General features: G+C 44.0%; 1 protein-coding gene across 2 annotated transcripts in view; it reads right to left on the reverse strand.

Moving 5' to 3' along the window:
• Positions 1-12,477: 12,477 nt before the first annotated feature.
• Positions 12,478-27,554, reverse strand: part of LOC124552218 — a 229,947-nt gene continuing 214,870 nt past the window's right edge. Inside the window, exons 5-6 of one of the 2 annotated variants that reach the window (XM_047126500.1) lie at positions 25,567-25,801; positions 12,478-13,356 (exon numbers count right to left, since the gene is read on the reverse strand). In XM_047126500.1, the coding sequence (XP_046982456.1) occupies positions 13,280-13,356; positions 25,567-25,801 (312 nt within the window). In that variant the 3' untranslated portion in view covers positions 12,478-13,279. Of the gene's footprint in view, positions 13,400-25,566; positions 25,802-27,554 lie in introns of both variants that reach the window. The other variant, XM_047126505.1, reaches the window with a different exon arrangement.

The following is a 27,554-nucleotide window of genomic DNA, read 5'->3' on the forward strand; positions in this document are numbered from 1 at the left end:
GGCTGGTTCCTTCTGCGCCTTTGTTGTTGGCAGTTATTTGTGTATTTGTCTGTTCATTCAATCAGTGCAATCCTAGATTAAGTAAATTAAAATCTTCACTCTGGTTGATTGATGTTATTTGGTCTCCTGGAACTTCCAGTTTCACGCTCCCCACCTTTCTACAACAATCTATGATCTTTGCAGTCTACTACGCCAATTAAGCAACATTTGGCCTCTACATAGGTCTTTGCAGAATTGCCCGTTACTGGGAACGCTGCCTGATGGATGTTCAGTGATTGGTTACAAGCGGTTTGTCCTTCCTCCTTTTTCCTCTTACTTCTACAATCGTGCTCTCTGTGCTCAGCGTCTGTGGCCGACCGGTTCTAGGCGCTTCAGTCCGGAACCGCACTGCTGCTATAGTCGTAGGTTCGAGTCCTGCCTCGGGCATGGATGTGTGTGGTGTCCTTAGGGTCATTAGGTTTAAGTAGTTCTAAGTCTAGGGGACTGATGACCTCAGATGTGAAGTCCCATAGTGCTCAGAGCCATTGTAACCATTTTGCACAACAACTCCAAGTTTTTACACTGTGGTTGACAACACTGTCTTTGAATGTGACCCGAATGTATACTTCGATGACCCCCTCTGTCAGTAGAAAACACACTCCTTTTATCCTACAGCTGTCTCTTTGAGATCTGAGGCCACACAGAAGGTGTCAGCCAGACCCTTTGCGTTTTCGGCATATAACCTTCTTGAAATCTTCTAGATCTACACATACACCTGCGCTCTCCAAACCAGTATAAAGTGCATGGCAGAGGGTACATCCCTTTCCACCAGTTATAAGAGCGTTTTCCGGCTACATTCACTTACGGAGAATGGGGAGAATGATGGTTTAAATGCCTCTGTGAACGTTGTAATTAATGTAATGTTGTCCTCACGATCCCTGTGAGACTAGTATTTATGGGGATATAGTATATTACTAGATTCATCATTTAAAGAGGTTTTTTGAAACTTTGTAAGTAGGTTTTCTCTGGACAGTTTACGCCTATTTGCACGTCTCTACTACTTGAATTCTTTGAACATTTTTGTGCCATCCCCCACAGGTCAAGCAAACCTGAGACCATTCGTGCTGCCCTTCTCTGTATACGTTCAGTTTCCCCTGTTAGGCCTACTTGTTGGTAGCCCCATACACTTGATCAGCATTCCAGGATGGTTCGGACGAGTGATTTGCACGCAGAAAGCTTAGTAGGTTTGTTGCATTTTTCTAGTGTTCTACCAATAATGCGAAGTGTGTCATCTGCTTTATCCATGAGTGAGTTCCAGGTCATGTCCTTACAAAGTACTTCTCCTGAGTTTTTGTTTGTGGTTGCCGATTTCAGCTGTGTGTAATTGATACTGTAATCACAGAACACTAAGTTTTTATCGTTATCGTTATAATTACCCACAAGATCATTAATATACAACATAAACAGCGAGAGACCCAACACACTTCCCTGTGGTACACCTAAAGTTATGTCTGCATCTGACGGTGACTCTCCCTCTAAGATAACTTTGTGCGCCCTCACTACGAAAAAATCCCCAATCCAGTCAAAAATTCTCTTCATAACCATGCGAACGCACTTTTTATAATAAAGCTAAGTGTGGTACGGAGTCAAATGCTTTTTTCTAATTGAGAAATACTGCATCTACCTGACTGCCTCGCCCCATGGTGTTCAGTATGTCCATGTGAGGAAATTGCAAGTTTGCTGTCATATGACTGGTAGTTTCAAAGTCCATGTTGATTGTCATGAAGGAAGTCGTACCTCATTATGTTTGATTTCAGAGTATGTTCTGAATTTTACAATAAATGGATGTCAAGGATATTGAACGACAGTTTTGTGGTCACTTCTGCTATCCACCTTGTAAACAGCTGTGACGTGATTTTTCCCATCTAATGGGCAGATTTTTTGTTCGAGCGATTGTAGTTAACAGAGGCGATAACTCAGTCGCAAACTGGATGTAGAATCTGGTAGCAATTCCATCTGGCCCTGGAGCTTTGTCAGATTTTAACTATTTCAGCTGTTTCTCGAAGCAATTGACACTAATATCTACTTCACTCTTCTTTTTAGTGGTACCAGAATTACACTGAGGCAATACACCTGGGGTTTCCTTTGTAAAAGAACTTTTCGAAACAGAGTTAATCGTTTCTGCTACCGCTTTGTTGCTCCAAATTTCAATTCCTGTCTCGCACGTTAGTGACTGGACACTAAGTTTGATGACAAAAACAGTTTTACGTCCGACTAAAATTTTTTTGTTTTTTGCGGACGATCATTTGAAAATATTCTGCTACGGTCGGTATTGGAAACCTTACAGTCACTGTATACTATGGATGGCCCCTCCCATGGTGAACTGTTGTGTTGGGTACATACCGGTCCTGTCATTGAGATATGACAATACTACTTCTTTGTCTAGTTTGCAGTACATATAAATCTTTCAGCTTGTTTTGGTTTGGTATTCACTGTCGCTATAGCTGCCTCATGGTCATTGATACCAGGTTTTATGTGGACATCCTCAAGGAATTCAGATTTGTTTGTTGTAATTAGATGTAATAGATTTGCGTTATAAGTAGTGTTCCGGACTATCTGTTCTAGCTAGTTTCACTGACTTGGGCGGAATCGCTACGAGAAAGGCGCCCTGCGCCCGCCTACTGACGAATAACTTTACTCTCTCTGTCACTCCCTGTCAATCCATGGTTATTCGCAATAATCTTTCTTGTTCTATCCACATAACTTTCTACTAACTATTTCCGACTCTGATACCCCACTTAGCTGTTTACCAATGAATCTAGAGCTAATCTTCTACTTAGACCGTTGATCCAGATCTTCTTCAAGTTGCCCGATTAGGGGCCCATTTTTCAAGTCTTCGAGATACATAACGTATATGTTTGCTCCTTCCGTAAAGCACAGACTCGTCATCTGCAGCAGCTAGTCATCTGTCCAGAAACCCAGGCATGCAGCTGAACACAGGTCATCTATAAATGCCAACGCATGCTCCGACGCGTTACCCAAAAAGGAGCAAATTAGTGGCAGCTGAATGTAACTTCAAATGCTGCTGGCCTGATACCACCCTGTGTCTCAGACTCTCTCATTGTGGGACCTCTATCCAGTAAACAAAAATACATCAGAAAAAGAACACACAGATAGTAACAGTTCAGGCAACTGTAATAGAAACGCAACACCCCCAATCAAGACCCCCATTAATTATGTCTAACCATGAACAATATCGACTCGGTACACTGTTTAGCAAAACGGTCATGCATATGGCACATGTGACACTTAACTGGTGTTGACTGTAATGTGGCCTAAGAGGTTACACGAGGTGCACCTCACTGGACGAATGAGAGAACTGTGGAATACCGACTGTCCTTCAGGTCTAAAAAGCTCCACCCTCTAGGGCATATGGCAGTCCAATATCAAAATCATAACACTTGCAGAGAAAATACGAGAGTGAGAGAGGAAAACGGTGAGTCTACTCACCCCAGTGCGTTCTCTACCGTTGGACGCTGTCGTCACCGAAGGCTATCTTGATGCAGCTGCCTGTGGCAGGAACACATCTGACACCACTTATACAGATCAGGGTGAATGACCTCTGTGGTGGGTGCTGGAGCTGGGAGGCAAGTGTTCAGAGGTCTGTGGTTCACCACCTAAGGTGTAGTAGCAACAGTGCGGTGGGTAGGTACCAGGTGGGTGCCTGGCATCCCAACATGGTAACAGGGTTTGTACGTAATCTTTTATTCCATGTCAAAGTACATTGATCGTGGTGGTAGGTGGCGATCAACGCCCCCAAGGCAAAGGACAGAGACGACTGATGAAGTGTGTTGGGATCAGCAGGCGGCCGTGGGGCGGCGGTCAGATGAGCTTACATGATCAGCAATATGCGGCAGCCAGAGTAAGCCAGTCCAATGCAGTGGCAGGAATACACTGCTCAATGCGGAGCATGCAGAATGTTACTGTGGACCCCGCGCCGCCAGCGGTGGATCACAGCAGTGCCGTTTTGTCACGCAGGTGATAGCAAATAGCAACACAGCTGCCCAAAACAACGATGGCGAACACCTACAGTTTGTCCAAACAGGCTAAAGCAGATGGGTAGCCAGGTGAGCCAGGAACGAACCAAATGGTTCAAATGGCTCTGAGCACTATGGGACTTAACATCTGTGGTCATCAGTCCCCTGGAACTTAGAACTACTTAAACCTAACTAACCTAAGGACATCACACACACATCCATGCCCGAGGGAGGATTCGAACCTGCGACCGTAGCAGTCCCGCGGTTCCGGACTGAGCGCCTAGAACCGCTAGACCACCGCGGCCGGCCCAGGAACGAACCATGGACCCCCAGTGCAGGTGACCAGCACTGGATGAAAGCTAATCAGCAGGTGGCCCGCCAGTTGGAAGGCAGCAAATCTGCAGCACAACTAGTGGAAAGTGTCTGGCGGTGGCAGCTTGACGACCCATTTCTAGTCACAGACAAGTGTAGATCTGCCCTGGTAGCTGGCTACTCGCGAGGAATCTCCCGCCTGTTTGAATGGGCAATACACTTGTGAACTTGGTCCGCTGTTTTTTGTGTCACAACAGAACCGTGGGGCAAGGCGTGGCCATTGAGTAATCGTGATATCATTTCCTCATCTTCTCCTGTGTATCAGCGGTTTCACAGCCCTGGCTGTGCTATGTCGGTGTAGCAAGTCTGACATTCAGAAACAGTTCCAGTGCAGTCAGTATAATCTACTTACAGCAACTAATGCAAAAAAATCAAACCACCCCAGCGCTGTGGCTTCTTCTGTCATTGTGATGTGACGTTCACAGCTAAACTGGTCTCATGATTTTTCTGCTGCCAGACGTGGAGCCTTTGCGTAACATACTACAGAAACACCAGCATACTGAATCTCTGAAAAGTTTTGCGATTGTATGTAAAATTTGCAAATCGGCATGATGCAGCACATTATTCTGGTTTTAAAGTTATCGGCAGGCAGTGATAAAATATATATTCCACATTCTGGCAGCTAAGCCAACAAAGGACACTGATTATTATCTCTAGTCTATAAGTTTTATATCTATGATCTCTTTCCAGTGGTTATTTTATCATGTATATGGAATTTCGTGAGCTCTTTAAGATTGTTGCTTAGGTATGTCGTTATTGGTTATCTAAAATCTCAGCAACAGCGTTTCGCAATACTATGTTGACACATACCCATTTCCTTTCTAATAACTTTTTATAAGTTTAAAAATTTATGTCATTTGTGTTTTCAATGTGCTGATTTAATCACTGTACAAACCTGGAACACTGTTCAAACCAAGAGTAGTTTTTACTTAACTGGAGGTTATCAGTCAACTGCATTTTTATGTAATGGTATACTGGTGAAATATGTTACAATAGCGACACCTGGCGAGTTTACGACACGACCATGTTTTTCATGGTGACTGTACGTCAGTTCATTGTGTACAGCACCAGGATCCACATGGTGGTTCTGCAAGTACTGTGGCTTAGTTCGCACCATATTTGTAGTTATGTTCGACGATGCCTAGCTGATTTTCTATCTCTTACCGATGCCAGTCTGGCTTTATTTTATTAGGATGTGTTCTAAGCAGATATGGTTTACAATGTGTTTAAGTTCATATATTTTATGTATATGAACGTAATACTTTTACTATGTCATAGTTCGTTGTTTACAATCTGTAGACTGTCTTTTATTTGTACTTGGCTTCCCCTTTTTCTGCAGATACGAAGATGATTACCACTGGCCGAAATTGAGATTTTGAGGACAATTTTTGTTTTCGTGGACTGGATTCTACACTTCATGGATCACAGCTTTCATTTGCGACTATCTTACAGTTCGTGGTTACGTGAAAATAGACGATGACGTCCCTAAGATTGAATATATTTTAGTACTGAAATTAATAACCATGTAAAGTCAGTCTTGGCTTGGGTTTAGTCTTGGGCACATTAAGTGCTGCTTATGACGAACTTGTGATTATACTTTCGCTTTGTATACTGCTATTTTACTCATTACCTGAGGCTGCATGTAGCTTAATAACGGAGTGCAACTCTTTCAAGCGGACGCAGCAACTGGTATGTCTCCAGTCTAGCCCAGTTATCCAATCGGAGAAAGGGGACCTACGATTTAACGTGTCGTTCCTGGTCACTCCTCATTTGGTTGAGAGGTGAAGGCTAGATTAAAGGAAGATTGAAAATGTCCGTACTCCAGCCAGGATTCGATCCAGTGGCCTCTCAGTTTCCAGATTATGACGGACATTTGTGTAATATACAATGACGGAAAAAGAATCCCAGTGTCAAGAAATAATTAATGTAGAGTAATGAAATTTCGAGACTACATTTCTGTAGGAGACGTATTTACGTGACAACCGTTTACCCTGTTGGAAAATACCCCCAGGGTTTGCTGGTTGATAGCCATACAGGGGTGAGCTTCAGAAGTTTCTAATTTTTTCTTTTTACTTTTTGCTGCTACCTCTCGTGCGGATGTCGGGATGCGCAATTCCCTCGTGGCTGTACAGTTTATCCAGCTTATTCGACCAGTTTTTGTTCATCAGACTGGGACCCGTACCATGTAGGACTATAGAAGAGAGAGCGAATATCCACCAAAGAGCGGCGTGTTTCGTCAGGAAGAAGTTTAGTTGGCGGAAGAGAGATTCTCACCGAACTGTAGTGCAAACGTTGCAAGAGAGCCATCATGAATCACGGAGCGGTTTACTATTGAAAATTTGAGAGAGTACTTTACGAGAAGAGCCGGACAAAATATTACTTGCTCTCACATACGCCTCGCGGAATGACCACAACTATAAAATTCAGGAAATTAGAGTTCATATAGAGCCTTATCGACAACAGTTCTACTACATGCCCTTCATGAATGGAACAGGAAAGTGGAGATCACCTAATAGTACGAGAAGTACTCTCTCACACAGGTCACCAGGTAGCCTTTGGAGTATTGATGTGGATGGAAGTAAGAGCTTCATTCAAAAAACGGCAGCGGCTCCCTGGGCGATTTACCCACCAGGTCAATTGAAAAGCAAATACCCAAACGGACTTATTTCCATCTCAGACAATTATTCGGTCTGTATTGCCAAAATACTGACTACATATTTTTCTATAATCCTAATGTCTATTTTCGCTGCGAAGCGGCATTTATATCGTTTAAAAACAGCATTAAAAACCGACGATATTTCCGAAATGGCTTATATGCTGATGCTATTTATTTTCAGTTATTTGGATTTCGGTGCAGCCATTTAGGTATGCTCTTCTTATACAGGGCTATTACAAATGATTGAAGCAATTTCATAAATTCAGTGTAGCTCCAGTCACTGACATATGGTCACGACATACTACAGATACGTAGAAAAACTCATAAAGTTTTGTTCGGCTGAAGCCGCACTTCAGGTTTCTGCCCCCAGAGCGCTCGAGAGCCCAGTGAGACAAAATGGCGACAGGAGCCGAGAAAGCGTATGTCGTGCTTGAAATGTACTCACAGCAGTCAGTCATAACAGTGCAACGACACTTCAGGACGAAGTTCAACAAAGATCCACCAACTGCTAACTCCATTCGGCGATGGTATGCGCAGTTTAAAGCTTCTGTATGCCTCTGTAAGGGGAATTCAACGGGTCGGCCTGCAGTGAGCGAAGAAACGGTTGAACACGTGCGGGCAAGTTTCACGCGTAGCCTGCGGAAGTCGACGAATAAAGCAAGCAGGGAGCTAAACGTACCACAGCCGACGGTTTGGAAAATCTTACGGAAAAGGCTAAAGCAAAAGCCTTACCGTTTACAATTGCTACAAGCCCTGACACCCGATGACAAAGTCAAACGCTTTGAATTTTCGGCGCGGTTGCAACGGCTCATGGAAGAGGATGTGTTCAGTGCGAAACTTGTTTTCAGTGATGAAGCAACATTTTTTCTTAATGGTGAAGTGAACAGACACAATGTGCGAATCTGGGCGGTAGAGAATCCTCACGCATTCGTGCAGCAAATTCGCAATTCACCAAAAGTTAACGTGTTTTGTGCAATCTCATGGTTTAAAGTTTACGGCCCCTTTTTCTTCTGCGAAAAAAACGTTACAGGACACGTGTATCTGGACATGCTGGAAAATTGGCTCATGCCACAACTGGAGACCGACAGCGCCGACTTCATCTTTCAACAGGATGGTGCTCCACCGCACTTCCATCATGATGTTCGGCATTTCTTAAACAGGAGATGGAAAACCGATGAATCGGTCGTGGTGGAGATCATAATCAGCAATTCATGTCATGGCCTCCACGCTCTCCCGACTTAACCCCATGCGATTTCTTTCTGTGGGGTTATGTGAAAGATTCAGTGTTTAAACCTCCTCTATCAAGAAACGTGCCATAACTGCGAGCTCGCATCAATGATGCTTTCGAACTCATTGATGGGGACATGCTGCGCCAAGTGTGGGAGGAACTTGATTTTCGGCTTGATGTCTGCCGAATCACTAAAGGGGCACATATCGAACATTTGTGAATGCCTAAAACAACTTTTTGAGATTTTGTATGTGTGTGCAAAGCATTGTGAAAATATCTCAAATAATAAAGTTGTTGTAGAGCTGTGAAAGCGCTCCAATCATTTGTAATAACCCTGTATATGCTCTCGGTGTATTGTAGAGTTATGGCATTTTTTACTGGGTAGGCGATAATGAGTAAAGGAGTTTTCTGATGCTTTATAACAGAAGAATGTGTATAATATCGCCAAGTTGGGAGAAGGTACAAGATGTATGACGTCAATATATCAGAAAGATACCACGTAGAAGAATCAAGTGGGGATTTGTTATAATCATCAGCCTGCCCAGAATAGTAAAATAATGATGGAAATTTCCAGGCTATTAAATTGCAGTGGTAAGGTTACCCATGATGATGCATGCTTTGTTTTACTGTCGCGTAAACATCAGTGCCATTCTGCTACAGAAACTGCTGTAGAGAGAAAGGGAATAACAATCAGCGGTGATAATTTTCAGTAGCATTTTTTGTTCGAACATGCTGTTGGGATAAAGTAAAGATTGTGCTACCTTCAGCAGCCTACTTAGGGTCTTTGGAATCAGCATTTATGTTAGAAATAGATGATGGTGGGCTTTACGATAAGCCACCTCATGTGTTTTCTTCTAAGTGAGTGCTGTTTCGAGGAAATGCTGCATGACTTTTTCACATTAAATGAGTAAACATACTTGTTTTTAATTCTAAATATAAATATATCCCGTGTCTTAGTGTCTTCGAAATCCAAACTCCAAAGTAAATTATCTGACATATCCTAAGAACTTGTGCCTTACTCTCCATTCTGTTCGTATTTACAGGATAAGAGTCGAGCCATCTGCAAAGAAGTAGTCGTCGAGAATAAGAACCATGCAGATTATTTGAACTTTGAGTTTCCTGAGAATTTTAACTACTTGGATGTAACACGCTTTAGAAATTGGTACTTCAGTTTAGTACAGCCCACCAGCGACGTAGTGGGACAAGTGATATGTCGAACAACACAGGTAGGTTGCTCAGCGACGATCCTGTAACTCTGTTAGATTCCTGTGACATAGTTCCCCGTAAATGCGCCATTAAACACTGGTAATTACAGTATATAATAACCACGCATCCTCCTCTGTCGGCGCCCCTCCCAAGCAAACACTTACCGTTTCCGATGTACTCTGAATTCGATCACTTCGCTAATGATTATTCTTTGTCCGCATAGTCTTCTGCAGCACAAGGAGGGTACTCACAATAGCCGCTATTCAGGTTGTTTGACTATAATAGGTACAAATGAAAATGGCGAATAGAGCGCAATGAAATAAGCAAATAACTCTAATTAACTACCGAGCGAGATGGCGCAGTGGTTAGCACACTGGACTCGTTTTCGGGAGGACGACGGTTCAATCCCGCGTCCGGCCATCCTGATTTAGGTTTTCCGTGATTTCCCTAGATCACTCCAGGCAAATGCCGGGATGGTTCCTTTGAAAGGGCACGGCCGACTTCCTTCCCTAATCCGAGCTTGTGCTCCGTCTCTAATGACCTCGTTGTCGACGGGACGTTAAACACCAATATCCTCCTCCTCCTCCTCTAATTAACTTAAGCCCTTATGCCAATAGTTTTTCCAGTACGACGTATGCACAAATACAGTCATGCCACGTTACAGCACTGTTAATGCCTAGGACTACGTTTATATCGAAACACCGCAAATAAATCTTACCTTACGAAATGATAAACGTCGTTAGATTTTATTATCCTTCCGTGTACTTCAGTACTGGTAAATAGCATTTCAGCAACAAGTGTACAGCTCGCGGTTTGCCAATCCCATGGCCTCCTAGATGCCCCGATTTGCACCCATTGTTTTTTTTTTTTTTTTTTTGTGGAGATATTTAAAAGCTTTGGTCTTCTACGGAGTGTTCAAAAATTCTCTCTGCAGTGAGGTATTATTGTTAGCAGCGCGTGTCGTATGCCGCAGTGAACATACCGAAATGAAACTCAGTGAAATACGGTACAAGTTATTAATTTATTGAATATGCATTTTTACTTACAAATTCTCATATTTAATGTGGAAATTGGGCCCCCTATTGTTGAATACACAATTCAGTTCGTCTAATCATGTTTCCAAATACAAGCTGTAACATTGTGAAAGTGGATATTGCAGTTTTCAATTCGTCGATCGGTTTTGGACGGTTTTTATAAACAGTTGCTATCGCTGCACCCCAGAAGAAAACGTCAGGCGGTGTTAGGTCAGGCGATCGTGGAGGCCAAAGTCCCTATGAAATTATGCGATCACAAAAAACATCATCATGCAGTGACATTGAAATGCAAGCTGTATGCACGATTGCACCATCTTGTAGAAAATAACCGTTCAGTATTTCACTTTACGCAAGTTTTCCCACGAATGGGTACGGAATATCACTGTAGTATCGTTGTGCGTTTATTGTTTCGTTGAAAAATTTAGGACCCACAATCCGACGTCTAGAAATTTCAATCCAAACTCCTATTTTCACAGAATGAAGTGGTTCCTCATGAATATACATGGATTTGCAGTACTCCACATACGAGAATTTTGCGAGTTCATGTACCCGGACAAATGAAACCATGCCTCGTCAGTGAAAAACGTTTCATTAAGAATATCCCTTCCATTTTGTTGAACGAAATTTTTGAACCATTGGCAATAATTCAGTCTCTTGCCATGATCAGTATTTTTCAGTTCTTGCAAGACTGTCGCTTTGTATGCGAGAAGTTCTAATTTTTTCCTTACAGCTGTGTGGGCCGTTCTGACACTAAATCGATTTCCTGGGCGAGTTTTCTTACTGACTTGTTTGGACTCATGGACATTTTATCGGAAATATCGAGTAGTTTATCGTCAGACAAAACGCTAAAACGATCGCTTCTCGGTGTATTTATCACTGAACTCGTACTTCGAAATTTGTCAATGAAATCTCGCACAGAATCGCGATGTGGGAGTGTTGTCTCCTGGAAAACTGATTAAATGTTCGACGAAATGAAACTGTGTATTTACAGCCAGCTTTGGACACTTGTTCGACTAAAAACACACGTTCTTCAGCGGTTAGAATCTTAACAGTGACAAAAACGAGACAAACGAACAATGACCTAAACTTAAACGTTTACGTCAACTCGTAACGACACACGCCATCGATAATACTGACGTTGGCTGAGGTAAACGAAACAGTGGAATGTTGGGAGAGTTCACTTGAAGGTCAATAACAGAAGCTGGCGAAAAATCATATGGCACGCGCGGCTAACAATCATATGGCACTCCTGCGAGACTTTTTGAACACTCCGTACCACCTCTGGGAACGCACTGCGGTTCGTTATCAATACATTCAGAACATACCGCGGATTTATAGTGTGTGCCGGTATCGATGAGGAACAGTGGCCATGAGGAACACTTGTAATATTTGGGACTTCAGGTGTATGTCTTGCAGTTAGGATCCTCAGGGACTGTCATACTCGTAGTGGGAAAACCACTGGTTCCGGAACTATGTTTACTAGAATTATTTGCTTGTTTCACTGTCCTCCAGTCGCGCCGGCCGGTGTGGCCGAGCGGTTCTAGGCGCTTCAGTTCGGAACCGCGCGACCGCTACGGTCGGAGGTTCGAATCCTGCCTTGGGCATGGCTGTGTGTGATGTCCTTAGGTTAGTTCGATTTAAGTAGTTCTAAGTTTTAGGGGACTGATGACCTCAGCTGTTAAGTCCCACAGTGCTTAGAGCCATTTGAAGCATTTGAACCTCCAGTCACCAGTTTCATTTATACCTATTAAGGTCTCCCTGTAGCGATGGAAAACAAGGAGATATTTACTGACAGACTGCAGTTTTGCACTGCGCAGTGAGGAATACTCAAATGACTGTTGTAGAAAATTGCCCACAAAAAACAAATATTTCCATTCCTTCCTTATACAGCAAGCTGTTGTAGTCTTTAATGAAAGGTCACGCTCCACTAATGAGTGAAAGTTTCAGTCTGGAAAAGGTAAAAAGTTTGTTCCATGAAAATTTATTAAAGTTATTATTTCTTTTACATACAATAGAGTGTGATTCCATAACTGTAACACATCGATTCACACAAAAGCCTGAAACACTTACATTATTAATCGTCTCAACATTTATTTCAATGCATATTTCAAATTAATGTTTTGTTAGTGTGGTAAAATAGTTACGGTTACAAACAATTGTTCCTGAAAGCTTCAACATTCTGAGTAAATAATAAAAACATTTTGCAACAACTAGTACTTTGAAAGTCATAGCACTTTATAGATCAGCACGAATAAAATATTTAACAATTAGATATACATTTATATATATATTCATATTTTTCTTCTCGCAGTACAAGACGTTACAAACCACCACGATCAGAACACAACACACATATATCAAAAAAATATCGCTCGCATAAAATTAGCTTACACACGCACACGCTCTTAACACAAACGCACATGAACACACACACACACACACACACACACACACACACACCGCACACACACACACCGCACACACTCCCAAACACAAACGCACATGAACACACACACACACACACACACACACACACACACACACACACGCACACACGCACACACACACACACACACACACACACACACACACTCACATATATACACGCACAAGGTGTCTTTAGGCTAGACGTCGAAGAGCACGGAGAACGTAGGCGACAACAGCAAGGTACAGGTCGCGTGAGACGAGAGGGTGTTGTTTTCGGGGGTTATCACAGACGACAGTGGCGCGTCGGCGGTGGCGCCGACGGCGGCGAAACTGCGAGCAGTCACGTGACGGCACTGATGAGCAGCGAGGTCAGCACCGCGGCGGCGGCGGCCAGGGGTCGCGACGACCGACCGCGCACTGCAACAGTGGGAGGGCGCCAGCTGTTAGCGCTGCTTGCTGGCTGAAACATGCGTGCGTCACATTGATGAAGGGCGAAGTCGAAAGCTTGTAGTAAGATAAAGAAAGTTGACACGAAAGTGCAACTGTTTCGGGTGTCTCCTTGCTTCTGGCCAATACAGTAGTGATTTACCAAAGTTATTAGAGTTCTGTAGAAGGTGGTTTGTCAGATCAAAATATTCTTCAGCACAGTGACATGTCACCACAGTGCTCTAAGCCCACTGGAGTACAGCGTCTAAAACAATAAGCTTAAAAAAGTCGGTAAAATGGAGCTGCAGCTAATCACTACTATGTAATGTTGACCTATTGCTGAAAGATTTGGTTCTAGGCGCTTCGGTTTGGAACCGCGTGACCGCTACGGTCGCAGGTTCGAATCGTGCCTCGGGCATGGATGTGTGTGATGTCCTTAGGTTGGTTAGGTTTAAGTAGTTCTAAGCTCTAGGGGACTGATGACCTCAGATGCTTAAGTCCCATAGTGCTCAGAGCCATTTGAATCATTTTTGAACCGAATGATTAGCAGGTAGGTAGTCACTGTATTCTAGATGAACTATATCCCAACGAATTTCATCTAGTATATTTGAGGTTCTGTGCTAGCGCCTGAAACTGCTTACGTTTGTTTATGTAATATATCTTTCCCCAAATCACAATTTTAGCCGAGCGGGGTAGCCGCGCGGTCTAGTGCGCCTAACCACGGTTCCCGCGTCTCGCCCCGTCGGAGGTTTGTCTCCCTCAGGCATGGGTGTGTGTGTAGTCCTTAGCAAAAGTGAGTTTAAGTTAGTTTAAGTAGTGTGTAAGCCTACTGACCGACGACGTGAGCAGTTTGGTCCCATACGAACTTACCACAAATCACCAATTTAACAATTTTAACCCTAAATTTTCCCTGCTTAAACATTACTAGATTCGTTTCTTATAGACGGCATTTTAACATTAATTATACATGGTGATACAACTAAGACACGCCACCCGAAATACAGACAGAACTAGTAAACATGTACACACATAAGAAAAAAAGGTATGCATCACCTCCGTTCCGAGAGTTCCGGAAGATTTACAGAAAATTGGAATACAGATAAACATAAGCATCATTTTCGTCCTTTTTATTGTACATGGAAACCAAACATTGCATGTTGGAACACCATACAGCAGCGAGACCTTCAGAGCTGGTGTTCCATATTACTGTACACACCAGTACGTCTAACACCTACTAGCGTGTTCTGTTGCATTGGTACATGCCTGTATTCGTCGTGGTATACTATCCACAAGTTCATCAAGGCACTATTGGTCCAGATTGCCCCACTCCTCAACGGCGATTTGGCGTAGATCCCTCAGAGTAGTCGGTAGGCCACGTCGTCCATAATCAGTCATTTTCGATCTATCCCAGGCATCTTCGATAGCGTTCATGTCGAAAGAACATGCTGGCCACTCTAGTCGAGCGATGTCGTTATCATGAAGGAAGTCATTCACAAGATGTGAACGATGGGGGATCGATTTGTCGTCCATGAAGACGAATGCCTCGCCAATATGCTACCGATATGGTTGCACTATCTGTCGGAGGATGGCTTTCACGTAAAGTACAGCCGTTACGGCACCTTCCATGACCACTAGGGGCGTACGTCTGTCCCTCATAATGCCACCCCAAAACAGCAGGAAACCGCTACCTTGCTGTTCTCGATGGACAGTGTGTCTAAGGTGTTCAGCCTGACCGGGTTGCCTCCAAAGACGTCTCCGACGATTGTCTGGTTGAAGGCATATGCGATACTCGTCGGTGAAGACAACGTGATGCCAATCCTGAGCGGTGCAGTCAGCATATTGTTGGGCCCATCTGTACCGCGCTGCATGTTGTCGTGGTTGCAAAGATGGACCTCGACTAGGACGTCGGGAGTGAAGTTGCACATCATGCAGCCTATTGCGCATAATCGCGACTTCCTGTAGCTAGACGAAAGGCATTATTCAACAAGGTGGCGTTACTGTCAGTGTTCATCCAAGCCTTAATCCGTAGGCAACGGTCATCCACTGAAGTAGTGGCTCTTGGGCGGCCTGGACAAGGCATGTCATCGAAAGTTCCTGTCTCTCTCTGTATCTCCCCTATGTCCGAACAACATCGCTTTGGTTCACTCCAAGACGCCTGGACTCTTCCCTTGTTGAAAGCCCTTCCGTGCACAAAGTAACAATGCAGACGGGATCGAATCGCGGTACTGACCGTCTAGGCATGTCTGAACTACAGACAGTACGATCCGTGTACCTCTTTCCTGGTGGAATGACTGGAATTGATCGGGTGTCGGACCCCCTCTGTCTAATAGGTGCTGCTCATGCATGGTTCTTTACATCTTTGGGTGGGTTTAGTGACGTCTCTGAACAGTCCAGGGGACTGTGCCTGTGATACAATATTCACAGTCAACGACTACCTTCAGGAGTTCTGGGAACCGAGGTGATGCAAAACTTTTTTGATGTGTGTAGCTTTCACTACATTGTAGCGGAGAATGTGACGAAGTTTTTGACATACACAAGTAATTTGAAGATTTACATCTCCTGAACTGCAACACAGACACGTGAAAAAAACGTGCCTAAGTTGAACAAACATTGACAGTAACGCTGGATATCACAAATGACCTCTGGAAATTGGAACGTCTGGTTCCTGGTTTATTCAGCACAAAGCCGATTTCTCTTCAGTTAAATACTGCGGGCAGACAACTTCATGTTCAGACTAATATTTCTATTTCTCCTTCACCGCAAAAAAAAAAAAAAAAAAAAAAAAAAAATGAAATAAAATAAAATAAATATAAAAAAATCTGTCCATCCAGATTTGCCGTAAATCTTTTAAAAAAAGACGTAACCTGTCAACAGAAGCATGTTTCAAAACGTTGTGTGTTTACGTAGGAGCGGAAATCGACTGTGGAAGAGGAAGTGACTATGGAAGAGGAATTATGGCAGTCAGCAGGACATTTTCAGAATCTGTACTTGAGTGTTTATGTGACCAGTCAGAAGCGGTATAGGGAAATAGGTTTACCAAATCCAGCAATGACAGCCTCATATGAACTTAGCGGGTCCACCATTGTCAGAAGAGGAGATCCCACATACATCTGCATTACTGTACCGTAAGTACACAAACACGTAACTGAGCTACGATTCGTGAAGGCCATCAGTATGCGTAAGTACATCAGTACATGTTCTACTCTTCAAAATCAATACGACAGTCAAAACCGTAGATACGGTTTTCTTTTATGGCCAATGTTGCCAATCTATAAGAGCGGTAATGTCATTCTATGCTAAAAGGTACCCTGGCTGTGCCCAGCCTTCAAGTTCTGTCTGCATAATAATTATTTTAAAAATTCAAAAGAAGGAAATTGTGAAGAACAGCAACTGATGATATAAACGCAACTAACACTTAAGCAACAGTAACATATGATCCATATGCTGCTATGAGGCAGCTTGAACGAGCGATACTAATCAACCAAATTAGTGTTTTGCAAATATTACATTCCTAAGCATTTCATCCATAACATATTCACGCGAAAGACTTTGAAAACTGGTTATAGTTCTCAGTATGGTAAGTGGTATCTTGGCTCTGAGCACTATGGGACTCAACTGCTGAGGTCATTAGTCCCCTAGAACTTAGAACTAGTTAAACCTAACTAACCTAAGGACATCACAAACATCCGTGCCCGAGGCAGGATTCGAACCTGCGACCGTAGCGGTCTTGCGGTTCCAGACTGCAGCGCCTTTAACCGCACGGCCACTTCGGCCGGCTAAGTGGTATCTTGTTTCGAAGCAAAATTTTATCCACAGATTATGCATAAGAAAATCAATGTTCGCAAAATTTCACTACTGCTCAGTTGAAAATTCACTCTGGCTAAATTAAGCAGATAAACAACGACATTCGTCAGAAAAAAATGAGGTACGTTCTTTCTAATAATAGCATTATTTTTCCCTGTTATACTTTCGGGACTTCAAATAGGCGTACGTATCAACTGTTCGTAACAGATATTCTGCCGCAAATATTGGAAGACCTCCTATTGGACACACGGTAATTCATTTGATACCGACACCATGGTTGTGATCCTTCCGTTTCTCCAGGCATTTGATTAGATTCTTAACAGAATACTTTTAGCTTGTTGGGTTCGTCGTTCGGTATAGGCAAAGCGGCCTGCACGCTCACCAGGCGTAACGTCACTGGATTTGGGTAAACTGAAAACTATCGGTCTTCAAAGAACAGCGATCACTTTAGAAGACATAAATTCCATATAACGAGCACCTTCGCTGCTATTAGTAAAGATGACACAAAACGTCGAGTACCGTCTGCACCGTATATATTTCTAACCTGTATCAGTGCTGAAGATCAATATTCATAGCACTTGACAGGAGTTTCATTATAATAAAAGTAGTTGCTTCGAACATACGCAGATATGTAGAGATATTAAAGGTAAATATTTTGAAAAACCATCTACGTTTACATCCATTCTCTACAAACCAATGAAGTTCATGGCAGAGCATGATTCCCATTTTACCAATTGCCAGGGCTTCTTCTGTTTCAGTTGACGCATGTAGCTCGGGAAGTATATTTGCTTCCTTGCCGTAATTAGTTATACACTCATGCTCATAAATTAAGGATAATTTCAAAATGTGGTACCACACAACATGGCACTACACAAAACTATCGTTAATAGCATAAGCACATAGGAAACACACACGACACAGATCTGTAAGTCCACGGTATTGGTGATAAGTTGAGAAAACCGTCCCGAAACACATGTGCTACAAAACGCCCCTGTTTCCTGCACATGTACCCCGACATGCAGATGTACACAGGCCGCACAACGGGTTGGCATACTGAAGATCAGGTGACGAGTAGCTGCTAGGGTATAGCCTCCCATTCTTGCACCAGTGCCTGTCGGAGCTCCTAAAGTGTCGTAGGGGTATGAAGAGCTGCAGCGATACGTCGACCAAAAGCATCCCAGACGTGCTCGATGGGGTTTAGGTCTGGAGAACAGGCAGACCACTCCATTCGCCTGATATCTTCTGTTTCAAGGTACTCCACCACGATGGCAGCTTGGTGGGACCGTGCGTTATCATCCATCAGGAGAAAGTTGGGACCCACTGCAACCCTGAAGAGGCGGACATACTGGTCCAAAATGACGTACCGATACACCGACCTCTTACAGTTCCTCTGTCAAAGACATCCAGGGGAGTACGTGCACCAATCATAATCCCACCCCACACCGTCAAACCACGACCTCCATACAGGTCCCTTTCAAGGACATTAAGGGATTGGTATGTGGTTCCTGGTTCACGCCAGATGAAAACCTGGAGAGAATCATTGTTCAGACTGTACCTGGACTCGTCCGTGAACATAACCTGGGACCATGTTCCAATGACCATGTACTTTGTTCTTGACACCAGGCTTTAGGGGCTCTCCTGTGACCAGGGTTCAGTGAAATACACCTTGATGGTCTCCGGGTGAATAAACCATGTCTATTCAGTCGTCTGTAGACTGTGTGTCAGGAGACAACTGTTCCAGTGGCTGCAGTAAGGTCCCGAGCAAGGCTATCTGCATTACTCCGTGGCCGTCTGCTGGCACTGATGGTGAGATATCGGTCTTCTTGTGGTGTTTTACATCGTGGATGTCCTGTACTGTAGTGCCTGGACACGTTTCCTGTCTGCTGGAATCGTTGCCATAATCTTGAGATCACACTTGTGGCACACAGAAGGCCCATGCTACGACCTGCTGTGTTTGACCAGCCTCCAGTCGCCCTAGTATTCTACCCCTCATAACGTGATCAATATGTGTTCTTTGAGCCATTGTCAACACACAGTCACCATTAGCACGTCTGAAAGCGTCTTCACACCCACTCGCTGCACCGTAATCTGACATACACCAATACACCTCTGCCTATTTTGACTGCTGCCAGCCGGCCGGTGTGGCCGTGCGGTTAAAGGCGCATCAGTCTGGAACCGCGTGACCGCTACGGTCGCAGGTTCGAATACTGCCTCGGGCATGGATGTGTGTTATGTCCTTAGGTTAGTTAGGATTAATTAGTTCTAAGTTCTAAGTGACTGATGACCTCAGAAGTTAAGTCTCATAGTGCTCAGAGCCATTTGAACCATTTTTTGACTGCTGCCAGAGCCACCGTGCGACGACCGCAGGTCAAATGCACCGCATGGTCATACCCGAGGGGATTTAAACCCGCAAACCGCTCACCAGAGAGTTGTTTCACCATGCATCAGCATTATCCTTAATTTATGAGCATGAGTGTATTTTTGCACTGCGATCACAACGGGAGCGACACATACGGGGTTGAAAGGTGTTCCTAGATTAGTCCGTTGAATTTGGTTCTAGGAACTTACTAAGCAGCCTTTCACTAGATAGTTTGAGTCTGTCTTCAAGCGTCTGCTAGTTCCGTTCTTTCTGTATCTCCGTGACGATCTTCCATGACCTAGGCAAACCTGTGACAAAACGTGCTGCCTTTCTTTGCATACTTTCGAAGTCCCCTTTTAGGCCTATCTTGAGCAGATCCAAAACACTTGACCAGTATTCTAGAATAGTTCGCAAAAGTGATTCGTAAACGATGTCCATTGTAGACTGATTGCATTTCTCTAGTACTCATCCAGTCAAGCGACGCCTGTCACCTGATTTACCTTCGACTGAGAATATGCGATCGTCCTGTTTCACACCCCTAAAAATTGTTGCACCAAAGTATTTGCATGAGTCGATCGATTGTAAACCTATCTTTCTTCCGTTTTGTAAAGTGCAAAAGTTTACATTGCTGAAATTTTAAAGCAAGTGGCCAATCACTTTGCAAGCTTATCAAGATCTGACAAAATATTAGTGCATCTGTTTTCATACAGTACTTCGCTATAGATGGGTGCATGATTTGCAGAAAGTCTGCGGTCACTGTTGACAAAACAAACAAAAAATAAGTTTCTAGTAAAAATGGTTTTTCATTGTTTTTGTTAAAACTTAAGAGGCAGTCATAGTATGCCTAATTTTATTGGGATTTCAGACACCCTGTCCGTCTGAACATAACACTTTGTACTAGGTCTACAGCTTTGCGTCCGCTTTTTCTCTCGAAGTTCAGAGCTTTATTGTGAAAAACTTACAAAAAAATTATGATTGATAGTATTGTCCATCGCTGGCCACTACATTCTCCCATCTTTCGGGTAGCATACGAATCCCGTGGTGGAAGAACCGGGCGTCTCTTTGGAGATCCATGAATCGATTCAATTTTGCACTCGTTCATATGATCGGAAGTGCTGGCCAGCCAAACTGTATGCACTGGTCGAAAAAGCTGGTAGTCAGAGAGAGCAACATACGGAGGATACGGCGGGAGGGATAGGACTTCTAATCTCAACGTTTCCATGTATATTTTGACGGTTTTTGCGACATGAGGTCGAGCACTGACCTGCTGCAAAATTACCTTTACGTGTCCATCGCTGTATTGTGGCCGTTTGAGTTTCAGTGGTGAGCTCGAACGCATCAATTGCTGTGATGTCCTATGACTGTCTTCGTCTGTTTCAGTCGCTACGGAAACGTTCTGTGTTGCACCGCCTTGCCGGGCTTCGACATCAAAATCACCGTTCTTAAGGCGTTGAAAACATTTTCCACACGTTCTTCCACTAACAGTTCCCTCACCATTGGTCTTACTCAGCATTTTAAGAGCCACAGCCGCAGATTGCTTCATGTTAAAGCAGAAAACTAAAACTTCCCGCAAATGGCGAAAAATGGGTACGTACGTCGACGTACTTAATCGAGAATAACCTTATGATGCAATCACAAGTCGACTAACATTTTTATGGCATTACGTTTACAGATATCTAAGCTTATTATATTACACCGGCCGGCCGAAGTGGCCGTGCGGTTATAGGCGCTGCAGTCTGGAACCGCAACACCGCTACGGTCGCAGGTTCGAATCCTGCCTCGGGCATGGATGTTTGTGATGTCCTTAGGTTAGTTAGGTTTAACTAGTTCTAAGTTCTAGGGGACTAATGACCTCAGCAGTTGAGTCCCATAGTGCTCAGAGCCATATATTACACCTATGACCAACCACTTGCCGCTACTGCCGTTTATTGCAAAACGGCGGAAGTAAAGTTGTAGGCCTAATATTAAGGGCATCCACAGTCAAAATAATCCATGTGGAATAAAAGGGACCACTGCGACTGACTAAAATTTTTATTCAGACACGCGATCGGTTTCAAAAACTATATTTGCATCGTGAGGTGTTTATAGTCAATCCAGAAAAGCGATACGTTTAAAAGGCATTAAAAGCGCTTTCCTCAATATTCTCATCCATATTTCATTTCCATACAATAGTGTGCTCCAGACATATGTTTTCAGGAAATTTCTTTGGCTTTCACTGCATACAGTTCTCTTCGAAATGTTGGCTCGGAAACTGGTTGACCTCGGCCTGAGTTCAAAGAAAGTACCAATTCGTTTCACGGTTGCTATTGAAAAGGCGTCTCTGGACCCTATTCCTTAGGCTGTTAATAACGACTGTTAAGCCGTGTTACGTGAATGCGAGTGGTGTCTCATTCCATGCAGGATCACTGGATAGTCCACGTTGATACTTCGTTCACGGTGCAGTCATGACCACCCCCAAAAATGATATTTTCTTTCTGCCAATTGTTCACATCTCTATTTCGACCCTGCTTACTGTGTTGAAACTTTACAATGGCCGGTACATACACGTCAGTTCACTGCTATGGCTTACATCAAGCGTTTCAGGGCCACGTATTTTGCCCGATGACCTTTTAAGTAACAAATGTGGATTACATGATCTGTTTACGATCTGGAAACGATTTTAAATGGCTCTGAGCACTATGGGACTTAACGTCTGTGGTCATCAGTCCCCTAGAACTCAGAACTACTTAAACCTAACTAACCTAAGGACAGCACACAACACCCAGTCATCACGAGGCAGAGAAAATCCCTGACCCCGCCGGGAATCGAACCCGGGAACCCGGGCGCGGGAAACGAGAACGCTACCGCACGACCACGACCTGCGGACAAAACGATTTTAATGGGAGACACATATTACCCAACTATAGGGCTATATTACAGGAATTTAGTAGGGAACCACTGCTCCGATTCGACAAACAGGCGTCTACGTGAGGTTGAACAGTGCCGCTGCGGGCGCATGCGGCCCTCGCGATACCCGCAGATACAAAAGCGCCAGGCGGCCACAATAGCCTACGCGCTCGGCTGCCCGCCCGACATGGCCGTACAATTGATTGCCTGCTCTAATGGCGTTGAACTAGTGCTTTAGCCGGGGTGGCGGCGCGGGCTCGCAGTGTCCGCCGGCAAACTTCGCATAATGGGACGGCCACGCGTCGCTCAAACATTCGATGCTTACCTTAATGGACGAACTGCAAAAGGGCTGTTCTGCGCATTGTGCAATATGTGTGGCATATCCTAATTGACTCGAGTATTGTTAGGAATGCCTGCACGATCTGCTCGTGTTGATTTTGAGAAGGACTGCGACACAATTCTACAGAACGATTTGTGTACCCAAACGAAGCATAACGTTGTATGAAATACCTACGGTAAAGCTGTGCAGTAATTTCATAAAGGCTTTATTAGCAAAGACACTTCCACGAAATTTATCGACGTTGGAAAGGGATTACAGAGCATTACAGAGATGCTGGGCAGCAAACTACAGTAGCAGACGTTGCAAGAGAGGTGTTGAGTATGACAGAGAGGTTTACTATTGAAATTTCGAGAGAAAACTTTCCGCGGAGAGTCAGAAAACATATTACTTCCTTCCGCATACGTCTCGCGAAATGACCACAACCAGGTCATTCGAGAAATTAGAGAAAATACAGAGGCTAACCGACGATTATTTTTCCCTCGCGCCATTCGCGAGTGGCGCAGCCCAGGGGGGGGGGGATCAGATTTTGGTACCAGAAGTACCCTCACCACACAGTATTATGAGGCTTGCGGAGTAGTATGTAAATGTAGAAGAAGAGAAATAAAGTAGGGGATGACAAAGGCTAGAATATGAGAAACGCGTTGTGGTAGTTTGGGGTAGTAGTTACGAAGACATCACATCTACATCTACATGGATACTCTGAAAATCACATTTAAGTGCCTGGCAGAGGGTTCATCGAACCACCTTCATAATTCTCGGTTATTCCAATCTCGTATAGCGAGCAGGAAGAATGAACACCTATATCTTTCCGTACGGGCTCTAATTTCCCTTATTTTATCTTGGTGATCGTTCCTCTCTATGTAAGTCGGTGTCAACAAAATATTTTCGGATTCGGAGGAAAAAGTTGGTGATTCGAATTTTGTGAGAAGATTCTGTCGCAACGAAAAACGCCTTTCTTTCAATGATGTCCTGCCCAAATCCTGTATCATTTCTGTGACACTCTCTCCCATATTTCTCGCTAATACGAAACGTGCTGCCTTTCTTTGAACTTTTTCGATGTACTCAGTCTGTCCTATCTGGTAAGGATCCCACACCGCGCAACAGTTTTCTAAAAGAGGACGGACAAGCGTAGTGTAAGCAGTCTCCTTAGTAGGTCTGCTACATTTTCTAAGTGTCCTGCAGTCTTTGGGTAGCCTTCCCCACAATATTTTCTATGTGTTCCTTCCAATTTAAATTGTTCGTAATTGTCATACCTAGGTATTTAGTTGAATTTACGGCTTTTAGATTAGACTGATTTATCGTGTAACCGACGTTTGACGCGTTCCTTTTAGCACTCATGTGGATGACCTCACACTTTTCGTTATTTAAGGTCCACTGCCACTTGTCGCACCATTCCGGTATTTCTTCTAAATCGTTTTGCAGTTTGTTTTGATCTTCTGATGACTTTATTAGTCGATAAACGACAGCGTCATCTGCAAACAACCGAAGACGGCTGCTCAGATTGTCTCCCAAATCGTTTATATAGATAAGGAACAGCAAAGGGCCTATAACACTACCTTGGGGAACTCCAGAAATCACTTTTGTTTTACTCGATGACTTTCCGTCTATTACAACATGGATCACAGCATTAAAGCAGTTATAAGGCCCGACTTAGGATATACAAATAAAAGTCTACAAATAAAAGTACCTGCTCACCTCTCAACCTCGTTCCAAACACCTACTCTATTCACAATACATCAGTGACATTTTAAGCTCAACGACTTTTTGATGTACCTCTAGAGTGAACCTTTGATCTTATCGTACGTGAAGTACTTCATAATATATGACAAATTCGGCTTATATTGAATGATTAAATGAAACAGTATTCACTCCAAAATTGAAAATAGCTGAAAATGGTAAAATTGATTAAGTCGTCATTAAAACAGCTGTTGTTTAGTTTTAAGTTCATGAAAACTGCACACGCGGGATGAATACTAGACTACTAGCAGGGTGCACCTTCTACCAAGATAGACTTACATGTTTAATTCGCCGAGACATCACGACTGACTGCCATCCCGATAAGAGCTTGTTTACATCTTCTAAGAACATAAACGATTTGTGAATGCTAATATTATAACTTACATCACATTACATTTGTAGATTCTTTAACCGTCCACCCATTTGAGTCACACATGTACAGTATGTAGTTACGTAGACGTGACATGGAATACAGCATTGAAGCAGTAAAAGGTCCGACTAAAAAACATCACTAACCAGCAAGCTTTCATTCTCTAAATAAAAGCCTCCCACCTGCCGTCATCAGGCCAATCACAGTTCAAGTTGATTCAGCAACTGTTTAGATAGTTAAGATAATTCCCGTTTACTGTTCTGCCTCAGTTGCACATTTCAAGTAGATTACATGTTTCGATCACCGTGAATCATCTTCAGATCCAAGCAGTTGCGCCAGCAACTGGTGCTGTCTATTCGGAACCACATATCACAGTACTGGTTCTGAAAGGACAAGAAGGGTTGCTGATGCAACTACTTGGAGCTGAAAATGATGCAGAGTGATCAGAACATGTAACCTAATTAAAAATGAGCACTTTGAGACGAATGATGCAGAGTGATCAAAACATGTAACCTAATTAAAAATGAGCACTTTGAGACGAAGCAGTAGATAAGAACTGTCTCAACTGATTCTATTTTGTAAAGACGTATCCCTCAAATCGGAAGCTTCGTTTGTTTTTCTCTTCCCCGTCTGGGTACTTCACCTTTTTAGTCAGGCAATGTAGATGCATCAGCCAACCTGTTCGAAGTCGACATGTGAGCTTACCGAGGAAGAGCGCTTCCCGCACGGTGTTGGGGGGCGGTGTGACCCTCTGCACGACGCTCTCGCTGTCGCCCTGCCACAGCACCGGCGCCACCTCCGCCACGCAGCGCAGCTTCATGGAGCCCGACACGAAGTGCGCCCCCGACACCGCGAACCGCAGGCCCAGCGACGAAGACACCAGGCCGTGCGCGTCGCGCTCATCCGGGAACACCTCAAGCCGCGGGTCGTCGTCGGGCACCTGAGGACGGAAAACGTTCGAAACTCTACTTCCCTCCAGCTTTCTCTTACAAGATGCCACTATGTTCGAAAACAATCCTCCAAGAGATGCGGGACACAACCTACATACAAGAGCACCAAGTTTCATACTACTAATGCCCAACATACACAAAATCACACTTCAAGAGAGGACATACAAGACAAAGACTATATTACGCTTCCGCCTTAGGTTACGGAATTAGTTACCAAGCCGATATGCGTCGTCCAGAAGTGGATATACAGGGTGTTACAAAAAGGTACGGCCAAACTTTCGGGAAACATTCCTCCCACACAAATAAAGAAAAGATGTTATGTGAACATGTGTCCGGAAACGCTTAATTTCCATGTTAGAGCTCATTTTAGTTTCGTCAGTATGTACTGTACTTCCTCGATTCACCGCCAGTTGGCCCAATTGAAGGAAGGTAATGTTGACTTCGGTGGTTGTGTTTACATGCGACTCATTGCTCTACAGTACTAGCATCAAGCACATCAGTACGTAGCATCAACAGGTTAGTGTTCATCATGAACGTGGTTTTGCAGTCAGTGCAATGTTTACAAATGCGGAGTTGGCAGATGCCCATTTCATGTATGGATTAGCACGGGGAAATAGCCGTGGCGCGGTACGTTTGTATCGAGACAGGTTTCCAGACGTTCGAAGCCATTGATCGGCGTCTTAGGGAGCATGGAACATTCCAGCCTATGACTCGCGACTGGGGAAGACCTAGAACGACGAGGACACCTGCAATGGACGAGGCAATTCTTCGTGCAGTTGACGATAACCCTAATGTCAGCGTCAGAGAAGTTGCTGCTATACAAGGTAATGTTGACCACGTCACTGTATGGAGAGTGCTACGGGAGAACCAGTTGTTTCCGTACCATGTACAGCGTGTGCAGGCGCTATCAGCAGCTGATTGGCCTCCACGGGTACACATCTGCGAAAGGTTCATCCAACCATGTGGCAATCCTCATTTCAGTGCAAATGTTCTCTTTACGGATGACGCTTCATTCCAACATGATCAAATTGTAAATTTTCACAATCAATATGTGTGGGCTGACGAGAATCCGCACGCAATTGTGCAATCACGTCATCAACACAGATTTTCTGTGAACATTTGGGCAGGCATTGTTGGTGATGTCTTGATTGGGCCCCATGTTCTTCCACCTACGCTCAATGGAGCACGTTATCATGATTCCATACGGGATACTCTACCCGTGCTGCTAGAACATGTGCCTTTACAAGTACGACACGCCGGCCCCGGTGGTCTAGCGGTTCTAGACGCTCAGTCCGGAACCGCGGGACTGCTACGGTCGCAGGTTCGAATCCTGCCTCGGGCATGGATGTGTGTGATGTCCTTAGGTTAGTTAGGTTTAAGTAGTTCTAAGTTCTAGGGGACTGATGACCACAGATGTTAAGTCCCATAGTGCTCAGAGCCATTTGAACCATTTTGAAGTACGACACAACATGTGTTTCATGCACGATGGAGCTCCTGCACATTTCAGTCGATGTGTTCGTACGCTTCTCAACAACAGATTCGGTGAACGATGGATTGGTAGAGGCGGACCAATTCCATGGCCTCCACGCTCTCCTGACCGCACCCTTCTTGACTTTCATTTATGGGGGCATTTGAAAGCTCTTGTCTACGCAACCCCGGTACCAAATGTAGAGACTCTTCGTGCTCGTATTGTGGACGGCTGTGATACAATACGCCATTCTCCAGGGCTGCATCAGCGCATCA

The sequence above is a fragment of the Schistocerca americana genome, chromosome 1, assembly GCF_021461395.2.
Source record: "Schistocerca americana isolate TAMUIC-IGC-003095 chromosome 1, iqSchAmer2.1, whole genome shotgun sequence".
Lineage (NCBI taxonomy): Eukaryota > Metazoa > Arthropoda > Insecta > Orthoptera > Acrididae > Schistocerca > Schistocerca americana.